We start from the raw sequence: 23,350 nt of genomic DNA on the forward strand, positions 1-23,350 counted from the left end.
TTTTTGCAATCTAAATATCATGGAAATATCCTAATTTTAAAGCAAATCTGGTAGACTGATATGATATAGTTCGAAAGGAAAACTTATATATTAAAATTTACACAACTAACATTTTTCACATCAAGTGCTGATCGGTATCAGTTTCGATGGGAATTACTAAGAGGGTATCAGCTTTACCCGAATTATAACATATATTTTGCACTCCTTATTTCTGTCAAGTCGTTTTCTTCTTGAGGCACTACAACTTCATATATTTATGGTACTGTTTCTGCCTTCTCAACAATATATCTCCATTTTTTCTTGTCCTGGATGCTCTTTGTACAATTTGTTTTACTTTCATGTCTTTTCATCATTTCTTTGGCCTGCCTAAGGCTCGTGTCCCAAGTGGTTTCCATTTATTGATTTCTTTTACCAGGTGTGCCAGTTAATAATTCTTAATTGATCCGAAAGAAAACAAGTGTATCTGGAGAGATGTGCCTCCACCAGGTATCGAGACCCCTTGATTATCGAATTGTATTAAAAGTTTTAAAAAAATTAATGAAAAGAATGACTTTATCAAGAAGTACATTCTCTTAAGAATGTTTTGCTAAATTGTTAGTCAAACTATCAGTTAATGAAAACCAGGTAAAAAATACCTCTTATTCAAATCGTTCTTTTGTTAAATACACATATTAAGTTTGCAACAAGCTGGTTTTTACAATCTTACGTATTCAATTAGGTTAAGTTAGTTTTTTGTGGCTTGTCATTTGTAAGCATTGGAAAATAATAAATTATTTTATATGAAATCATACAAATGAGAAATAACTATGAAGAAATCTTCTTTGCATCATTTTGGGTCATTTGACATGTGTTAGTCCATACTTTGCCAATATTTAGTCCATATGTATGTACAGTCATAGACAGAAATACTTCCCCCACAAGCATACTGGTATTAAGGCTCTATGGGGGAAGTATTTTTTTTTCATGACTGTACATATAAAGCCACTTTTTAGTACATATTAATCCCAGCCCAGGTTATCAGTATTGGCAAAAATTTCATGTTGGTTCATCGTTAGTATTATATATATAACAGAAGCATGAAGGTGGGGAGTACACAGATGTTTTGGCAGCTGCTTTGTCATTTTTAAAAATCTTTTCATATCCACATCATTTATTTAAACAGGATTTAGTTTTTTAGTCAAGGGAAGGATATAAATCCCCCTTCATACAGACAATCTCAAAACAAAAGTTCAAAATAAAAACATGCACAGATGATTTACAAATACAGTGGAACCTTGATGTTGTGTTTTTCATGGGACCAAGTTGGAAAAACTTAAAACATGGGAAAATGTAAAATCGAGGAAAAATTTATAACATTTTGCTATGTTGGGACCATCAAGATTAAATGTATAATGTGGGAAAATGTAAAATTAGGGTTGCACTGTATATGCTTTTTCTTTTGCCAGTTCTTTAGAACTTTCATGTTTCGGGAAATTAAAAAAAAATGCAGATATCCTTGGAAGAGGTACTTTCTGAACTCACCTTTTGTGAAATGCCACAAGTTTTTACAAATACTAATTATATGTCATACATACCTTTTCGGATTAGCTTTACCCTTCTTGTGGGGCATCATTTTGTAGCGAGCGATGTTCACTGGGTATCTTGATATATGGTAGTGATTGAACTTGATTCTGCTTGCCATATCATCATCTTCTCCACCCCACCCCCAGAACATGTTGCTGAATCCATTCACCTTTTCAAATTGTGTGCGCGTCAAAGCACTAACTCCTCCAAATATGTCATCATATGGCAACCTACAATAAAAAAAGAGTGAGCTTTAATTTCTTCACGTTACCATTTTGTTTGTTACATTTTTCTTATTTTATGCAGCTTTTTGGCCTCTTTAAGTAAACCCTGATGATGAGAACATGTTTGTCTTACCTGTGAGAGATCAGAAATACAAGAGGGAAGAAAGCAAACATGAAAAAGAAAACTTAGAAGTTCCGATGCTTTGCCTGCTTTTTCAAGGAAAAAATGGAGTTAAAAAGAGGTGTGGGCAGTATACTCCTGGTTCCCCTAACATAAAATCGTCCTTCCCTTCCAAATCAATTTCCTATCATTGAAGTTGGTCATGTGGTAGGTAACCTTAATGTCGTAAAGTTGCAATGCTCTTAAGAAGTTGTTTAGGGCCACCGTGACAGCATAGCAGCTATAATCAAGTGGTCCTGTGTTCGATTCCCAGTGGAGTTCATTTGGAGAGGTTTTGATCCCACTTTAAAATGTAGGCTCAGCGCTGATTAGTCTAACAGAGTGGATGGAAAGAAACAAGTTTCGAAAAGTGGTACACTATGTAGGGGGGATGGTTGATTTTTTTTCCTTGTACATCTGATTGCCTTTGTTGAGTGTCTTTGTTTTCAGCCTTTTCATGGAAGTAATATAATTAGGATTTAGTCTATATCCAGTCTGAATATGTCATAGTGTTCATAAAAATGCCGCACAGCATTTTCACGGGGTTAATTATTTTGAAAATTATACATTTCTAGCCTTACGTTTAGCATTCTTTCTTGACCTTGGTGTGAGCGGTCCCAGCTTAATTTCTTTGGAGCTCCAAAATTTCAGTGTTAATGCAGCAATGCAAGGACAATTAGGAAGTTCCTTGAAAACAATGGTAGTGGATCCAGGTCTCAAAGGCCAGAAAACTCAATGTGCTGACCACAAATCAAAAAAATTAAAATTCACTTGACAGGCCTTTAGCCTCAACAGGATGTTTGCTCCATGGCGTTTATATATTAGTTAGTGCTGGGCCGATACCACTTTGAATCAATACTGATGTCGATAATCTCAGATACACACCGACACTTGAAAATTGAAATAATTAAAATTTGTTCAAAATATTGATCAATATTTATGTGCAAGTATTCCACTCCAAGTACATGGATCAATTTACAAGATTTTTACTTTAAAATTTTCAAGAATTACAGAATATTAAACTACATATTATCACAAAATTAAGTTTTTTAAACAAAACTGGTGTAGAATAAAGTAGATTTTGAATTTTGCATAATTTCCATTAAAATTAGTCTGCAAAAGTGTCACACTCAGTGGCGGCTGCTTAATACGTGCTACCGTGCTATAGCACGTTGCTAAATTTGTTAAAATGAAAAGAAGAAAAAAGCAAATCTCACAGATGCAAGAAGTTTAATGAAGCCCCAAAGTGAAATGAAACTTCTCATGTTAAGAGCCTCAACATTTACCAGCGGCGCCACGTATTTCCCTCATGCTGGCTATAAGGAATAGCGTACCGTGCTAAAATCTCAACAGCACGTTTTCGCCCCTTTTTCATCCCTCCGCGCATGAATACTGTACACCCCCACTCCTCGATTTGTACGGGGGATAGGGTCTCCGCTCGAGAAAAATCGTCTGCTAGCGTGCTACAGGACGACTCAGCACGGTAAGTGTGCCATCTCAGGATAAGCAGAAAGTCTACGACAACCTATTGCCTCTGTCAGAACAACGTTTTTTAATGTCATTTTCAAACGTTCTGTACGTTATCAGTGTAGAGTTATGTAATGTTTGTAGCATGTCGTATACATTTGCAGCACCTGCAAAAAAGTTGGAACGCGAATCGACACAACCCCTCAGCCTTGAATCTATTTCGGTGGTAAGTTGTAAAGATTGCAACTCTGAAACTATAATCCGTGCCTTTTTTGCTTCCGAAAGTGGATTCTGCTACGTAATTTATGTTTAGGAAATTCTAATTTTATATTTTATCTAAATTACCTGTTTTTAAATGCTAGATATTTTCTTGTTTATGTAGCACTTCAATAGTCAAGAAACAAACTTACAGAGTACCGTCATTTTTCCCCGGCTTCCAGACCCGAAAATTTTCCGCGCGGTTCATTGTGTTAAAATCGCGTGGCGCGTGAAGTGCTGGTCATTGTTGTGAAGGATTAGCTTTTTGTTGTTGTTAGAAGTGAAAGTGAGTGTGTGTGTGTGTGTGTGTTAGTGCACCATGAATTCGGTGGATTCTTTGTTGCAGCGACCTTTCTATTCAAGAACACTTGAAGAAAAGTTGGAAATAAAAGTGCTAGGATGGCCGTTGCCAGATTTGGATCTATCGCAAAATGCAAAGGGAGGTAAGAACGCTACGCATAGAAGACGATTTAATAGAAAACTGTAATATAGCGAACCATGGCATTGTGGATGTCAAATTCGAAATGCATTATTCTGTTTTCCTTGCATACTTTTTGGAAGTAATGATTCGTAGTCTAAAGGAGGGGTAAAAGATCTAGGACATTTATGTGAATATATGAGAAAGCATAGTGAAAGCAAAAAGCACATGAATAATGAGTTAAATTTTGTCTCTCTCGGAACTGTCAACATAGCAACGCAGTTAAGCCACGTTTATGTAGAATCGCATAATAAGCAAGTTGAAAAAAATCGCCACGTCTTTTCAAAAATCATAGACTGAATCAAGTTCTGTGGAGCTTTTGAGTTGGCCCTGCGTTGCGGGCCACGATGAAACAGATTCCTCCGCAAAACCTGGGGTATTTTTAGGGCTCCTTGATTTTGTCAGCAGTTTAGACAATGCTGTTAAAGAACATCTAGACAACAGCACTGTATCTAAAGGCACTCGATCTCGCCATCGAAGTTCCGGGTTGGAGTCTCGATCCGGATATGGGTATTCTTTGTAATACTTTGTAATAATGAAATTAATGAAGGGGCATTCACAAACAATACCCATACCCGGGCCGAGACTCCAACCCGGAACTTCGATAGCGAGATTGAAAGTCGACCACTTAACGTTCGTGGCCACAGAGCCGGCACGTATGTGTGTGTGTGTGTGGGGGGGGGGGGGGTAGGGGCATTATAAGTACATGAAAAACAGCATCAGTTGTAGCACGCATCTTTGAAAAGTCACGAGCCGCCGCTGGTCACACTGCATTTTTTCGGAGCTTGTGAAAGATCAAAATGCAGGGAAAAGTATCAGCTGGTATCGGTAAATAAATTCCAACCAATACTTTCCGATACTGATATCAGCTCAGCCCAATATTTATAAATATCCTGAAATTTACGATAAAATTTCACCATTTTGGTATATATATATGTTCTTAAACATATTATTCATATCCTCTTGTTTCATAGAGTAACTGTCCATAAATATAGTTTATTTTTTTCGAAGAAAACCCCTTTCCAGTTAGCACGGGCATAACTAGGGGCCTAACTTTGAGAGAGAGGAGGGGCAGGCACAATTCTAGGATATTTTGCTAAATAACATAAATGACTCTTTATTATTTTCCTCCTCAGGTCCTAAGAATTTTAGGACAGGAGGGGACAAAGGCCCCCTTGCCCCACCAAATCATACCTATGGTATATACATAGATTAATTAAGAAGGTTAATGTATTAACGTTCAAGGAAGATTTGCAATTTTATATCTGGTCAATAGCATATAGGTTATGATTATCAGTAAATTTTATGTTGATACCAACATTTATATGGTATAAATGGAAATCTACATATTATCTACATATTAACATGCAAAAATATTCTAAAATGTTAAACAGTCAGTCCAGTCCTGACAATTATTTTACACAATAATTAAAATTGAACTGGATGCTACAAACATAAAAATTCTACTTACTTATACCGCATAACATCTATAGCAACCGACATATGACGAGGCTGTTCAGGACATGTGTACAAGTTCCTATCATCTTCTGGCAGAAGATCAACATCATGAAATATGAAGCAGTCGTAGTTGTACTTCTTCAATGCTTCTTTAAATCCTACATTCATCAACATTGCTCTATTGAATGGACTATTGCCTGAAACAATAAAGATTAAGAAGTCAAGGTAAATAATCACGTAAAGAACAGAAATACAAACGGGTATGCTAATTTACAATTAACATAGCTGCTTGCATTTTTCTTCTCGAGATATATCCCTTAAACAAACATGCAATCTTAAAAATAATAACAAAAATAACCCCAGAAAACATGTTTATCTATGACAATGGGCTCATTATACACCATGTCCCCACAAATAAATTACAGTTAACAATGCACAATTCATGAACTAAAACTAATACTGCCTTAAGGTGTGATTTTTTTATAAAAAAAAAAATAAACATTCATTACCACTGTAACTTTAGACCTAATATATAATTAAACACTATTTTTTAACAAAACTAGGATAAATACAGAGAAACTAGTACTCACTTTTTCCATAGTTTTTTTCTGTATTTATCTACTACCGCGTCTCTCATTTCCCAAAAATGAAAACTAGGGTAAGACTAACCTGCTTGCTCTACAACATATATTCCGTAGTCAATTTGCTGACGCTGTAGAAATGGATGAAGGTTTCGTAGAAATATTTTTAGGTGTTCTGCTCGATCACGATATGGAATTACTACTGCCACTTTGTACCGAGCCAGACAGTTGCTAGGCCTAAATCTGCCTCCAGGCTCTAGCATAGGAAAAAGTGTCTCCAGTTCAACCATGTCAGGTGATTCACGAGTCACTTTGACTGGTCCTTCTGCAATGATAAAAGCATTATCTAAGGTTAATGTATACATATTTTCCTATAAATGTGACAGTAAATTAGTTTTCAGAATACATGTTCTCCCTTATATGGAAATCAAATTTTAATAGGATGTGGGGTCATGTTGTCCTGTTGGAGTTTTTAAGTCCACTTTATGCACACAAAGGCTAATCAGGACTGAACTTACAGTTTTTAGTTCTCATTGGGGAATCTACGACTGCATTAGTTTTAAAAATTGAGTGAGGAAGTTTTTAAGAGACATATTTTCTTGTTAGTTTGTTTTAGTTAACGAGCTTATCTTTGTATTTTGTGATGGGTAAAAATAGCCTATGGGCAAAAATTTCCTTTGTGCTGATGTACCCATAACATAAAAATTGAGCAGTCAATCAATCAAAATAAGATCAGTTTCATCTTCCTAGTTTATTTGGTGTTTTGTAAATATGTGATTTTTAAAAATTTCTGAAATTGGGCAAATTTGATTTTCATTGAAAACCCTTGAGAATGGTTTCATTAAAATGGGATCCACACTCACTCACCAATAATAATCAAGAACTGCATGATTTGACTTTTATAAATATTCTGAACAACTCTTAATTGTTAGTATGTTTAGGTATTGCTATCGGTATTTGTGGAAAATGGTACGAGTCTCTGAACAAAGTGGTATAGAATTAACCCTAGTTATATTCCATATAACATTAAAAAATTACTGTATCACTACCATAATATTACTAAAAATATTCATAGGTTTGTGTATGGGATAATCAGTCATTCATTAAAAGAAATCTATTTTAACCAGAGAATTAAGGTAAAGTTCCCTGTGCATACAGCACCATGCTACGAAGGCATATTTAGGAGATGTGGGGGTAGGACCCCACATTATTTGAGGCTGGGTAAGCCAGAAAAATTCCAACCTTAGAGCACTGACCTCGGGAATCGAACCAGTGTCTTCCACGTGGCAGTCAATGCCCCTACCGACTAGCCCACCACGGCTCTTAATTGTGAGGCAGAATTAATGAGCGTTATGGTTTACAAATAGTTTAAAGGGTGTTCAGATTCCAGCAAGTTAACATCCAATACTACTGATTAAATTTGAATCAATATTTATTTACAAATGTGGTTACTCTTCTATTACTACTGACCAATACTGGTCAATAGTGTTACATTGATACTGACTCAGACCTAACGAATGTGTTAAATTTTGGCCCAGGTTCCTTGTGAACCCCACACATTTTTAATAAAATATAGAGAAAGAGTTACTTTACTAACCTTACAGTAAGTAGTCTGGCAGTCCTGATCAACTTAAGAGCACAATACCTCAAGATTAATATACCATAATGCAGAAAATTTATCTCTTAAAATAGAACATAGTAACCAGCAAACTGAAAATCAACCTATGTCAAAATGAAGCAATAAATTAGTATTAATTATTTGATTGTAACTTTGCAACTTACTGCAATAATTAAAAAGTGATTTTTTTTAACTCTTTGATTTGATATAAATTCATGTGTTACCCACCTATTTTGAAGAAGGAAATATTATTTTCTATTTCTACCACTTGTTCATATGTAATGTCACATATAAATACACACACTAACCACATCATGGTTGCACAACAGCATTTTGCTAGTTGACATATGCATAGAGACAGAATAATGGTGGTTTCGTTTCTCTATTGTGGTTTTCACATTGTGAAGGCACAATGGGCTCTTATGGACAATGCTTTTCTTATGGGAAAATAAAGCGCGCTATTGCCAAATATGTCGATTTTGAAATTTACGTGAAGTAGAAAAAAAAATTACAGTAAGGTAGAAAATTTTATGTAGAACATAATGGCGAAGATGAAAATTGTTAACTTTATTTCATATTATTTTCAAATAATAAAAATGCAAGTTTTCATTTAAACCAAATTTTGAACATCTTTTCTATTCAAAACGTTAAATCATGCCGTAAAATCGAAAGATTTGTTACAAAAAAAAATCGACACTACTATGCAGTTGTCACTGCTGATGGTGGTGCTGAAAATTTGGCAATATTTTTAAAAATATGTCCTTAAAAAAATAAATTGTCGAATAAAATGTGCGGATATTTTATTGGCGCAGTGGAAAATGTCGTCTCTGGCCAAATTTCGTTTTATAAGTCTACGTAAAAACTCTCAGCGACAAAGTTGTAAAGATAATAATGAAATTATTTTTTGTCTTCACTCAAAGGTCCCCAGAGGCATTACTTCCTGTAAATGCAGTTTGTTTTCAAGACAACGCGAAGTAAGGCGACGCGCTGGCGTGAGTCTTAGTCATACTCAGGTGTTATGAGTTCGTACGTGCTCAACAGTTCAGTGACGTTTTAACACTCTTGCTGGTCTGGTGAAGTGCTGTGTGTCGACATTTCGGTGATTTTTACAAGTGGTTCATGAAGTGATTAATAGCGTCCTAATCTGTAAGTCTTCAGTCATCACAATGGATCGCAGGAAAAAGGGTGAGAGAATTAGAAGTGGGGAGAGAAAAACTATTTTAAGAATGTTCGAATATTTAAAGGAAAAGAACCCTGGACGTAGTCAATCGTTCATTGTTAGTGAACTTTGTAAAGTGTCTGGTGTCAGTAGGCGTACATTCTTTAGATTAAGAAATGAAAGTAAGAAAGGCTCAATCGTTACACCCCGGAAAGAAAGAGTAACTGGACTAAAATACAAATCGAGCAGGGAAGTGAAATATAATGATTTCATTCGTAGTGCTATAAGACGCAAATTTCATGCATTTCTGTTTAGAAATGTTCCCGCAACAATTCAGTCTGTGATGAAGGAAGTTAACGACGATAAAGATTTGCCAAATTTTACATATTCGACTTTCTACCGTTTGCTGCAAGAAATGGGGTTTGAATTCGAAAAGCGAGGAAATAAGGCTTTATTGATTGAAAGAAACGATATTATACTTTGGCGACATTCATATTTACGAAAAATGAGACAATTTAGGAATGAGGGACGGAACATTGTTTACTTAGATGAAAGTTGGGTAAATGTAGGGCATACATTGTCTAAAGTTTGGAAGGACAAAACAATAGCAACACCCAAGGATGCTTTTCTGGCCGGGTTGTCTACAGGTCTGAAGGGCCCTACCGCTCGGGGACCAAGGTTTGTTTTGTTGCACGCCGGTGGTAAGATGGGGTTTGTACAGGGAGCGAAACAAGTATTTTTAGCAAAAAAAAATTCTGCCGACTACCATGACGAAATGGACAGTGTTAGGTTTGAACAGTGGTTCAAAGATCAACTATTACCTAACATTGAACCAGGAACAGTAATTGTTATGGACAATGCATCCTATCACTGTAGGAAAAAAGAAAGTATTCCCACCTCAAAAAACCGTAAGGAAGATATTAAGTCATGGCTAACGTCAAAAAATGTACCCTATTCTGACGATTCTCTTAAAAGAGAATTACTGAGTATTGTAAATTCTGTGCGAGAGAGATTCAATATTAATATTGTGGACTCGATTGCAGAAGAGCATGGGGCAGTTGTTTGTAGGTTGCCTCCATACCATTGTGAAATTAATCCAATTGAAATGGTATGGAGTCAGATAAAAGGACATGTTGGACGACATAACATTAGTTTTAAGGTGAAGGAAATGGAACGTTTGATAGACAGCGCATTTGAATCGGTCAGCCAGGAGCAATGGTGTAATTACTGTAGGCACGTCGAAGGGGTTGAAAACAATATGTGGAAAGCGGATCAACTGCAGGATGACATACAACCTCTAATCGTTAGGTTAAAGAGCAGTTCTTCCAGCAGTGACCAGACAAGTTCTGGTGACGGCAGCAGTGAACAGTCCGAAGACTCACTGATGGAGGGTGTTGAACAACTGTCCGATTAAGGTAACACTTATTATATAACATTTGCGTTAAAAACTGTATTACTGTATTAACACATTAGATAAATGAATGGTACTTTATGAAATATATTAATTATGCTTGCATTTCATAAGAGTCTCCCCATACTTTGTTAAATCCGGTTCATAATAACAACAACAATAATAATAATCATGGAAAATTAACAACTATAACAAATGTAACAACAACTGTAACAATATACAATACATACAACATGTTTATTGTGAAAGGAAGAAAGAGCGGTAATCCCGGCCGGCGATAAGAGCTAGCGCACCTTAAATGGCAACACCGCGCGGTTTCTCCATAAGAGCCATTGTGCCTTCACGATGTGAAAACGACAATAGAAATGCTATTTTTGAATTTTGAACTGTCACTGAATTCAAGGAAGGACAAAATGCTGTCAAAAATTGTTCTTCAAACCTGTGATTGGGCTACAAATCTAGTGCACTAACAAACTACACCGGATTTGTAGAAAATCACAATTCTGTCATAGACTCAATCCACTCCAGACGATGTGCTCTCTTGAAACGTAGTGTTAGTATAAGTATATGTACCAAAACTATACAATGGATAATGTTCAATTAACATTGCATGCTAATAAAGAACCATTGTCACTAACATTCAGAAAATAAGAAATTTCCATCCTGATCAGTGGAAAAGAAAGCATACATTCTGAATTCAAGGCTGAATTAAATGTTGTGTGGGAGTGGCTTGAAAGATAAGGACATAGTGATATTATTATTATTAGTTTCTCTTATAGGGATTCCACACCAAAGTGACATGTAACACATGTCACGTGAGACAACCAATGAATAGCAACATATTGTAGCAACAAAACACATTGCACAAGCCTGCACTTCATTGGTTTGTCTTCATGTGGCACATGATTTCCATGTGAAATCTCCCTTCATTTCAAATTAGTCAAAATCAATGGGGAAAGAAGTAATCCTGGGTTACCAAAATTTCAATTATCATGAAAAGAATGATGTGTACCTAGTAAAATAAAAGGATGACATTTACCCAGCAATCATTTTTGACGAAATTTGTATTTCACTTTAACATAACACCCTTTGCAGCCTATAATTGCTTTTATATAATTACCATAAGAATTCTTCAATGATAAACAAATACGTTAAATTTCTTGTAATAATTCACAAATAACAGACAAAAATGTAATTTTGATTAATAACAGTACAAGTTAACTAATGTACATAACATTTACATGCAACTTACTTAAGCCTGGTGGTATTGGTGGACATAACGGTAGATTTGTCTTCACACTTGCTGTCGCTGTGATGTTTAAAATAACACTGGTGCAGTTATTAACATTCAGTTCAGGATCCACACTCGATTCATTACACGCTACATTTAACGAATGTACAGTCACACTTTCACTAGTCACTTTCGCTATCCTGGTTGTTAACAATTCTTCATTGAAGCTGTTTGCTTCAATCTGATGCAATGTTAATTTACTGTGAGTCCTTCCACCTGTTGAGTTTATGGTGAAAAGGGGCTCAATCCTTCGTGAATCGAATATTGTTGTGAATGCATACTGCAGAATTAATAGGATAAGTACTGCCAGCAAGATAACTTTATACAAATGTGTACGTAAAAGCAAAATCACCGAGTTAACCATACCTCTTCAGTGAGATCAGTTAGTAGCTCCATTAGCAGAGTTATTGCACACTTTTAACAGGAACTCAACAGGTTGTGGAAGATCATGGGAAGAGTTTTTGGAATGTAAACAAAAGATTTAGCCTACAAAGTGCAGTCATAAAACAACTGCCACTCGTTGACACACAGTCTTGGGGGCAGGCCAACATTTATATTGGCCTTGGCCTCTACTCCCCCAAACCTAGAAGAAAAAGCAACAAGAAATTAAAATGTTTATTAACCTCTCCACCTCTGTGTATAATACAAGTGATGTATCAACAAAAAAGGTCGGAAGATACAGTGAGCATGGTTATTGTCCTCTGTCCTACTGAAAGTTGAAATTTGCAGATGAAAGAATGTCGTAATGTATACTTGACATCTCCATAAAGAAAGACATTTCACGTGGAAAGATGTCTGCAGTGTCATTATTTGATTTTTCTCTCCATATACCCATTGTGTTGGTGATATAAATTAAAAACATTGCATGATCTCTCTAAATTAAAATTTCTTATCTCTTCACTTATTGTGCTCATGTTATGTAATAGTTTTCTGGGTGTGACAGACTATATCCTCGAAAATTTCACCTATTTTAAAATTTAATTGAGAGATTTCAGTGTTTAGCATGTAAAATTTATTTCAAGATGCAGAAACCACAATTAACAGAGATATTTAGGCCAGAGTCCAGCGATTGTCCAATTTCTCTCATATTCTGGAGTAGTTTCATTGTTTTTGTTTTTTTAACAAAATATCACACAGATCCAAAAACACATGGAAATAGTAACAGTAGAGGAAGAGCAGATATTGTGGGATAAGTTGGGTATTGTGAAATACTGTGATTCTGGGTCCAGTAGGGGTGATATCTCATGGAAATGTTATAAACTGCTGCACCAAGATCAATGAAAGTTGTGATGGACGTGTGTGCCGGCAACACTACATAGTTGCAGGGGGGAAAATTATATTCATGAAGGTGTCCAGTGCTCGAAGTGAGGGGCGTTAGTGGTACCCCTCCTGCTAGCAAAATTCTTGCAAATCCCCCCAGTTGTAGCATTGGCATCATGTTAAATCATAGGAGCATCCCTCCAACTAACCTCAAGGCTCGACCAAACATCCCCCAGCTAATATTTCAGTGCCACTTCAGGTACTGAATGTGGCTGTAATTGTGACCAGTATTCATTCAATTCATGGTATTGCCGAGCACTTTCACAGTTCTTTTTAAGGCTCGGTGCCGAAATCTTACACCCTGGACTTCGAGAACATTTCAAATGTTTTCGTCAAATAAATAAGTTTCTTCTAACAAAGGGTGTTTGTAAATAGCGCAGAAGGTATTTTTTTTTACATCTACGGCTACGAAACTTATTTTTTTATATATATTGACGTTCCTTACGTATGTTGCGTCTACACGGCTATTGAGGGCTTTCATATTGGATTCATGTCACAGGTGCACATCTCAACATTTTCTTTTTCTTCCTATGATATATTGCAATGGCATAGTTTGCGATATGGTATTGGTATGACGTATTGGCAGGTTGGAGATTTGATTTAAGACATTTCTTGATTTGTGTGACATCCAATTGACAAACAAAGGAGAACTAAACAAGCCAAGATGAGATTGACGACATTCAATGGATGAAGGACGTAGAGGACTTTGTAAGATGAGACGTACGTGACTTGCAGTGAGATGGTTTGCTGGCTGCTTCAAGGAAATTGTATTTTCTGAATGACTTGTGGGATGGGATAATTTGCAACTTCTTATTTCTATGATGGTACGGACAGGGGAGGTAGTATTCTGTGGAAAAAGACAACAAAGACTTGTGACATACGACTGACTTCTCTTTTGGACTTTCAAATTAACTTCGACCTGCAATTCGGCCTACACTTGAGATAAAGAGGTAAGTTACCTTTTGAGGTTTAATTTCAGCCTTATTTCTTTGGTACCTAAATGTGTCAGTGCGAAAAATAGTACTGAGGGCAGGTGGCTCCAGCCAGTTTCTAACATACCTTCAAACGGGACTCTATATAGAAAGGTGGGTAGCCGGAGCGGAGCGGAGGCGGGGCCGGGGTAGCACTAGGAGGTGGTAGGTTAATTACCCCAGGGGCGGAGCCCGGAATCGGTGGGAAATTTCAACACAGCAACCACCTCACAACTTCACACAAATGACTACATCTCAACTCCAAATGGCTGTACAGTCGTAAATATGCTCCAGAATTTTATTACACAATTAGCAGCACATAATTTTTATTAAAAAAAAAAAAATCACCTGCGAAATTGAGGGTGTAAGATTTCTACATGGACCCCTTCTTAACAATATATTGTTGTGTGGACACTCAAAGAGCCATAAAACACATGGAAATTCTAACAATGGTAAATGTTTACGGTACTACTTTACTATACCAGAGACACCTATCAATGATTTATTTTGCAATTTTTTACATTGCTAACGTACTATTCTGCATTGCGGAACATTTATGTAGGTGAAATAATGACTTTCTACCGAAAATAATGTCTATTTCTTACATTAACGAGTACTTACTATTGTTCCTTATTTCCCACAAACCATCCACGGGTAGCCCCAAAAATTCACGTTAGCCCCACGAAACATCACGGGGACGAGGTATGCCTACTAGGTTAGGTTAGGCCTGTTAGGTTAGGTTCCATTAGCACTCCTTTCGTTCAATTTAGCATATACGGACAATAAGAAGCGTATTGTGCTCTCGTGCAGAAAGCAAATGGCGGCAGCAGCAATAGCGCGTCGGAAATAGATTTTTGTACAAAACCACATGCATTCGCATTAAAATGGATCAAAACTACATTCCCGAACATCAACAATGCTACAGAAAATGATTTGCGTAAGTACTTTCTCCTGTAAATTTGAAGAAATCCGTCTCTGGTATAGTAAAGTGTTACCATGTTTACTATCCTTCGGACATGGTTTGTGGGGATATGAGAGAATGGTGTGTGGGGCTATGCATATTTTTTTCGAAACCAAATTTTAACTATTGTAACCTATACGTGACCCTATCTAACCTAACCTTACCGGAAATGGTTCGTGGGGCTATGTATGAATGGTTCGTGGGGCTATGTGGCAATGGTTGAATTTCCGCTATAAAACATTCCCACATCACACAAAAACCTTTCAGATGTTAGACAATGCTACACGAACTTCTTACGGTAAGTAATTTCTTCTGTAAACAATTACGAAATCTGTCCAAAGGATAGTAAACAATTACCGAAAAAAGCTTATCCAGAACTGGGAATTTTGTGTAGATCTAAAAAAATTACACATCCCCTAAGACGTGACCTACAGACCCACCTTGAGTACTCGACATCTGCCCATTCTGACTGCAAAGTACAATACCTACGTGACCTTAAATAGTAACAAGGGACAAGTTGATGTACATTCTTTATTAAAAATGAGTAAAAAAAAATCTGAATGGACGAGAAGGCTCGGTTGTTCACTCCCATCTGGTAAACTAAATCGTACTAATCTTTCTTTATTTAAGAGTATAAAATAGCACATGTCACATGTTTTTATTTCTCCTTCTAAAGGCTTTGTCTGGTTCTTTCCAACGAAAAAGTTACATCACTAATATATTCCTGTGGAGAATGGACAGTTGCAAGATTATTCTACTTTATGTGACATTAATTATTTAATGGATATAACCAGCGGGCTAGTTATGTTCCAATTAAACCGCACGTCTAACGTTTCAATTTCATAATACGGCAGGTAATGATTACTAGTTTTTTTTAAAAAAATAATTTTATCGAGTAGCAGCTAACAGATCAATGTAATTTGGAAACCAAATGTCTCGCCAATAATTCCAATCCCAAAGTAGAATATGTGTATTTAGAAATCAGCGAAACGCTTTCAAATGTTGTTTATGGAGGTGCTAGCATCTATTTTATTTCCACGAATCTACTAAATACAAGCGCATAAGGAATTTTCATCACTGAATAAAAAAGCAGACCTTACCTGCAACATACCAGTTACCATTGCACTCGCACAGATCATACAAATTGTCCAGCCCACGATTTCAAAACATTAATAAATATGTAGCTAGACAATATGTGTAAACAGTTATTATTGGTTATCGACTCGACGTTATTTACAAAGCTAAATATTTATATTATATGCATAAATTCGACATTATTAGAGCGTGATTTTAAGAGAGATTTGATTAGTCGTATATTACTCAATTTAGGGACAATTCGCAATATATGCGCATTGCAGATGTGAGCGCAAGTTTTGCAACAAAATAGGTCCTAGCACATCCTAGCCTTAGCGCTGTGGTCCCAGAAATCTTTATTTTGGATTAACCTCCTCCTCAATCTCGCATCTGTCTTCCCCGACTTCAAATCGCGAAGTCACCACTACGACCTAGGCGTGACTACGGGGGGGGGGGGGGAGGTAAGCAACTGTACACAATATCCTAGAACATAACATGTTAAGATGTTTTGTGGGGGGTCCCCGGCATCCCTCCGTTAATTTGCACACTGAGGAGGTATATTCTGGTAACTCACTGTCAGGCCCGTAACCAGAATTTTATTTCGAGGGGGCTCACCCCGTACCAGCAGCCGCCATCTAAATGCGAAAAAGTGGGGAGGTAGAAGACTTGAAGATGAATTTCTCAATATGTTACAACATATTCTACAAGATATTTAATCCCGTTAAGGAAGTAAAATGAATTACCACTATACACGATTTAAATTAGATATTTCTAGGATTTCGAGGGGGCTTCAGCCCGCTGAAACCTCCTCCTATCTATGTGCATGCTTACTGTTGGAATTTTCTTTTTCAAAGTAGTAATAATAGTACTTCTTATGTGCCGTTTTAAACTTGTTCATGTGCTTCGTAACCTATTATCTGTGTTCTGTAGGAGCGAAGTGAATGTAAACAAATACACGCGGCTTCTGAGAAATCCTATTGGTTGTTCGAATGGTAGCTGTGGAGGAATCTTGGACATAGAAATATAATGCATTTGATAAAGCCACGCCTATCAAAGTAGCTGCTGTGTTGAAATTGTAGGACCATGTTGTGAACAGTAAAGCGACGGTCAATGTATTCATGGGCAAACTAACAAAAGGAACTATTTTTCAGAGGTCACGTGGTTTTATTTACATTAACTTCGTTCTGGAGAATAGGTTACCCGAGTAATACCACAGGATACATCCCCACTACATATGAAACAGAAAATAAGAAGATTTCCACTCCCGAGAACTTTTATCGGAACTACTGAACGACTTAACAGAAAATGGGCCGTTTGTTTAGGCGTCAGAGCCTCGTTAGCCTGCAACAGTGCAGTTTCCAGGGCTTTCCGAAAACGCAACCCTTCGCTCTTTTTTCTCCATCTATGCCATCATGTACTAAATTCCTCATCTTCATCGTTGTGATTAACTTAGAAAAACGGCGTACAAAGAAAAGTACAAAAATGGAGATAGAAAACACATTTTTCGTGTTGAAGTGTTATTTTGTCCCTCTTTCGATACATTTTAGGCACTTATAGGAACTGTTAGTGGCGTATTCTGAAAATTTGACCTGGTACCGCAACAAATTGCATATATTTATTATACGCCCAATGTAGATTAATTAGATATTTAAAAGAAATAAAACACCAATGCAGGCATGCAAGTAAATCAAAAACAGAAGCCTACAATTTCGAATTTTCCGGCATAAAATGTTCCTTTCTTACCTACAATTGGACCTGGAATTCCCTGCACCAAGATAAATTTTCCTTCATGTAGCAACACTGCCTCTGCCAAACGCGGGAAGCACAGAAAGCAGGAAGGTTCTGCCAACGCTTGCAGGAGCTCACCTTCCCAGCGTACAATCTTCAATAATTTACATAAATTCTGGTTAAGAAGCTTGTTTTGCACAATATATAATGAGCAATTAGCCATGATTTAAAGCTAAATGTATAAAAATACATGAGAAAAGTTGGTTTACCGGCGGTAAACACAGTAACGTGGAAAATACGGCACTAATAATATTAACCGAAATCGGCACTAGCAATCTAACTAACTCTCTAGCCTTGTTAAACTCGAAGGTTCATGACCGCAGCAGTACAAGCCTTCCAAGCAAGATCAATCCAATCTTTTCCATCCTTACCAATCTCCCTTAGGTCCCTCTCAACCAGTAGCGTAACTAACCAGCTCTGTGCCCCCCCCCAAACATTCAGTTGTGCGCCCCTACTCGTTAAAAGAAAAAAAACTTTTCTTTCTAGACACATACAAATATGAAAATACATACATGTAGTTTGAATCAATGTAAAAACTGCTACGAAAGGTTAATACAACAGTCAATCTGTAAAAAATTAGACACTGTGTCATTTTAATGGTGCTCACGGGCCACAGAAACGTATGGAGGACATCAAAACAGACAACTTCTCTCAGCAACATTCCTATCGATGGTGCGTCATTCCGGCGCTACGGTCGTTCAAAAATGTCCGGTTTGCCGCCTGCATACTGGCAACTCAACATCGCATCGGTGACGTAATTTTTTGTGCTGAAACAGCACACGGCAATGTTGCAAGGAACACAATTTTTGTGAAAAATGACAAAATTACCAACCACACTATAGCGAGTAGATAACGCGTCAAGTAGACCAACGGGAAGCGAACCAACGATACGAAAAATGGTAGTAAATCTAGGCATTGAAAAGGAAGTGGTTATATCGGATTTTGTTTTTTAGCCTACATGTCAAATTATTTGCAAATCTCGTTGCAAGGTTGAAAGTCAGCGTTGCCAGCTCATTTTCTTGCCTGTCGTCTACCCTTCGATGACTTGAACTATTCAGCTAATCAAGGTTTTCTTCTAATCTGGTAATTCGCTTTCTACTTTTCTAGTGATTAACATTTTCTGTTTGCAGTTGTAAGGGCGTAAAACTCCCGATGGCGCAGTGGTAGCGTCGTCGCCTTGTAATCAAGGGGTCCCGGGTTCGATACCCGGTGGAGGCACATAGTGGTTCGGATCCCACTTTTAAGCTGTAGGTCCAGTCCCGATTAGCCTTACTGTGCATAAAGTGGACTTTAAACACCAAATCAATCAATCAATTGTAAGGGCGTAAAAATATATATGTTTGGTTAAAAAAAAATTAACGCCGAGAGGAAAACATTTGTGAATTTTCGGTCTTTTATAATTGATCATTCTTACTGCGCCCCCGAAGCTCGTGCACCTCCCCGCACCGCGGGTTCGTGGGGCTGTTATTTACGTCACTGCTCTCAACGTTATCCCTTCATCTTCGTCTTGGCCTTCATACAGGTCTCTTACCATCAGAGATCCCCAACAAAAGTCCTGTAAACTCTTCTTTACTCTCCACTAGCAGTCGAAATATAAAATTATACCAACTGTGGAATTTACGTGTAGTGATTGTACATATTGAAACCATACTAATCTGATCACAGGAACAAAATAGACATTGAAGGCTTCATGCGGACTACACATATTAGGCCTATATTAGGCACGACTCCTTGAAGGGGTTTCTTCAAGGACCTCGATACCACCCCTACGCAACTTAGACAGAATATAAGTATAATCGTCGGTATTTGATTTGCTGCACTTACCTTATACCAAGTAGTGATTACTTATATGTACTTAGCGTTTACGTGTACTTGCGTATCAATGTATAGGGAAGATAAGCGCATGTATTTGCCGCGGACGTAGATTGCAGTACAGGGAAATCCTTAATATGAGGGTTTTTTTACACGTCACATACTGACCTTTGCCAGATTAAATTACATGATTGTGATTGCGCTAGATATGACGAGGTTTAGAAGGAATAAAAAAAATCGCTGATAATGGTATTGTTTTTAAGATAACTTTTCTTTTTATCTGTGTTCGGGATCGAACTGTGGAATGTTCTATCTTCAAATTGTAGTTATTTAGAATATAAAATTAAGCTATTTCAGTTCAATAAATTTCCAATTAGATTTTTCAAGCACGATGTTCAATCATCATTTGTACTTAGACGGATTGGACACGATCCAAATGGCACACCTCCATTTTTCTGTGCACAGAACCAATTGGTATGTTCACAGCTGAGAAACCTGGTAATATAAATGTATGTATCTCCTTGTACAAACATAACTTTTTTTTTTAAAAGACCCAACGGTACATCATATCGGTCAATGGCAAAGCGTGACTTAAAATTTTTTGATGGAGACACCATTTCTAAAATGGGTTGGCTCATGATAAAAGAAGAGTTGAGTTGGTGTTTTAAGTCCACTTTATGCACGGTAAGGCTAATTAGGACTGGACCTACAGTTAAAGTGGGATCCGAACCACTATGTGCCTCCACCGGGTATCGAACCCGGGACCCCTTGATTACAAGGCCACGACGCAACCACTGCGCCATCGGGCAGGTAATCATAAAAGAAGAAAAATATATTCCGTTTCTAAAGAAGGTTAATTAGAGAGACTAAGAGCTTATTTAGAAATGCTACTAACACTTCAATCTTTATTTGAACAACATGTAATTATGGAACTTGAAAGCACAAATTTGAATCTGAATAACATAACACACAAGGTTGAACAATATCTAAAATTACAAATTTGTGAAATAGTTTTACGATGAGGCCGATTTTCACTAAACGTATTTGATTAATAATATAAATATATGAATAATAAATAAATAAAATATAAAAATGGATTTCCAAATGCATTTTACTTTTTCATGCTTCCTACATTTTCCAAACTCTTTCCAATTTGAAACGTCTTCGGTTCTGGATCTCTTCAACACCGCCTGATCTATGATGGCATAGGAGCCTACAGAGGGATAACAAACTGCAACATCTTTAATAATATTCTATTCTAGCCATGGAAACAGCAAATGCCACGAGTCTATAAAACTTCTATAACCACTAAATTCCTCTTAAAACCTTGTTTGTGTTGATCCAATCCTTCTAAAATACTGATCGACTTCAAGACATGTGAAGAATCTAGATCAGCGCCGGATCAACAAATGTTGTCCCCCCCCCGCAAAATATTACCAGAGGGGCCCCGAGCGTTTATGTTCGAATACATGCCCTTGTGAAAGGAAATGACAAAGCTCTTGCTGTTATTCAGTTTCTTCATTAGCCACGAGCAGTGTCGTGCCCAGGATTTTCCAAAGGGAGAGGTTATGCATACTTTTGCTTGATAGTCAGCTCTTATTTTGTAATATAATTAAGCCTTGTTTCCATATTGAAACCAATAAGTTGCTGACCAAGGCAGTTTATTAAGGTAAAAACACTTAACACGTAACGTTTCGACCCTATATCAGGGTCTTCCTCAGACGAAGAACTAAACTAAAATGATGAAATAAACTACACACAGAAAGATTTCATACACATAGCAGGGTCACAAGCCACACAACAACAAATCAAATTGACAGTCCTTATCTAGGAAGATTTCTACAAAGGAATTAAACATATCACCTCCTGACAGTTGTTGACTAATGGGTCTACTACACTGACAGGTGATTGGCAGGTCAAGATCAGCAAGAGTCTAAGAACCACCTGCTCACCACTCCCCCACCCCTCCTGCCTTTCTGGTTATGGGTGAATACCTCCTCCTCTGATCTTCTTCTTTTCTCTTCTTTCTTCCTTCTTCATACTTCTTTTTTTTTTTTTTTTTTTTTTCTTTTTTTTTCTTCATTCCTTTTCTTCATCCTTTCAACTTTCTCTAACACACTCTTCCATTCCTTGTTTATCTTGAGCCCTCCATTCCAATTCATGATGTCTTCTCCTTTCTTTTCTATTTCTTTGGCCTCCTTCCATTTTCTCACTAGTTCTCTCTTCTCTTTTCCTATTCGCCTAGCCGAATCCCATTCAACTTCATGTCCTGTTTCTCTAGTGTGTTTGAATATGGCATTCCTGTCTCTCTTCAATCTCACATCATCCATGTGTTGCTTTAACCTGTCTTTAAGTCTCTTCTTCGTTTCCCCTATATATACACTTTCACATCCTCTGCACTTCACCTCGTAGATAACCATTTGGGACAATAGCTACAGCAGAGTGGGGAGTAAAATCATCAAGATTAGTGAAGGTCTAAATATAGGCTCTTGCTTGAGCCCTGTGCTGGCGGAATTAGTTATGAATGAATGGGAGAAGGAAGTGATAGTGAAAGGAGGAGATAAGTTAAGTCTATTTTGTAGATATGTGGATGATTGTTTTGGGATATGAAAAGGAACAAAAAGGCAGCTGAGTAAGCTTGTTAAAGATGTAGAAGATGAGAAAGCAGGGATATTCCTTGAGCTCGAAACGGAACAGGAAGGAACATTAAATTTCTTGGATATTGAGATGAAAAAGAAGAGAGGAATGGGGATAGTGGCTACATGGTATCAAAAGAAGTGTTCGGCAGGAGTGTTCTGCCACAAAAGAAGTGATGTGGGTGATGGAACTAAACGTAATTTTATAAGGAATATGGAAGACCGAATAAAGAAGATATGCACAGAGAAAGGGGAAGAAGAAACCAAGATTAATAGCCTGTGGGAACAACTAGAAGAGAATGGCTATGAAAAGAAAGACAGACACAACATCAACAGAAGAAGGAAAGAGATAAAAGAGAGAGGACTGGAAGAGAAGGAAGAAAAAGAAAAAGAGAGATGGTTTGGTATAAGAAGTATGGGCGATGCCACAGAGAAGATATGCAAAGTGCTGAGGAAAGTGGGTATAAGAACTTACAGGAAGGGAGGACGCACTATTTTAAGTATAGCCAGCAAGAAGAATGAATAAAAGAGAGAGGAGGAAGAGGAAGGGGTTATCTACGAGGTGAAGTGCAGAGGATGTGAAAGTGTATATATAGGGGAAACGAAGAAGAGACTTAAAGACAGGTTAAAGCAACACATGGATGATGTGAGATTGAAGAGAGACAGGAATGCCATATTCAAACACACTAGAGAAACAGGACATGAAGTTGAATGGGATTCGGCTAGGCGAATAGGAAAAGAGAAGAGAGAACTAGTGAGAAAATGGAAGGAGGCCAAAGAAATAGAAAAGAAAGGAGAAGACATCATGAATTGGAATGGAGGGCTCAAGATAAACAAGGAATGGAAGAGTGTGTTAGAGAAAGTTGAAAGGATGAAGAAAAGGAATGAAGAAAAAAAAAAAGAAAAAAGAAGTATGAAGAAGGAAGAAAGAAGAGAAAAGAAGAAGATCAGAGGAGGAGGTATTCACCCATAACCAGAAAGGCAGGAGGGGTGGGGGAGTGGTGAGCAGGTGGTTCTTAGACTCTTGCTGATCTTGACCTGCCAATCACCTGTCAGTGTAGTAGACCCATTAGTCAACAACTGTCAGGAGGTGATATGTTTAATTCCTTTGTAGAAATCT

General features: G+C 37.3%; 1 protein-coding gene across 4 annotated transcripts in view; it reads right to left on the reverse strand.

Moving 5' to 3' along the window:
* LOC145987706 (beta1,4-N-acetylgalactosaminyltransferase A-like) overlaps nt 1-23,350 on the reverse strand; it is a 164,773-nt gene that overhangs the window by 5,290 nt on the left and 136,133 nt on the right. For 3 of the 4 annotated variants that reach the window (XM_083122275.1, XM_083122276.1, XM_083122274.1), the window contains exons 2-5: nt 11,630-12,251; nt 6,278-6,514; nt 5,622-5,805; nt 1,575-1,793 (exon numbers count right to left, since the gene is read on the reverse strand). In XM_083122275.1, coding sequence (XP_082978401.1) covers nt 1,575-1,793; nt 5,622-5,805; nt 6,278-6,514; nt 11,630-12,032 — 1,043 coding nt within the window. In that variant the 5' untranslated portion in view covers nt 12,033-12,251. Of the gene's footprint in view, nt 1-1,574; nt 1,794-5,621; nt 5,806-6,277; nt 6,515-11,629; nt 12,252-16,020; nt 16,055-23,350 lie in introns of those variants that run through there. The other variant, XM_083122273.1, reaches the window with a different exon arrangement.

The sequence above is a fragment of the Lepisma saccharinum genome, chromosome 5, assembly GCF_977018435.1.
Source record: "Lepisma saccharinum chromosome 5, izLepSacc3.1, whole genome shotgun sequence".
In the NCBI taxonomy this organism is placed as follows: domain Eukaryota; kingdom Metazoa; phylum Arthropoda; class Insecta; order Zygentoma; family Lepismatidae; genus Lepisma; species Lepisma saccharinum.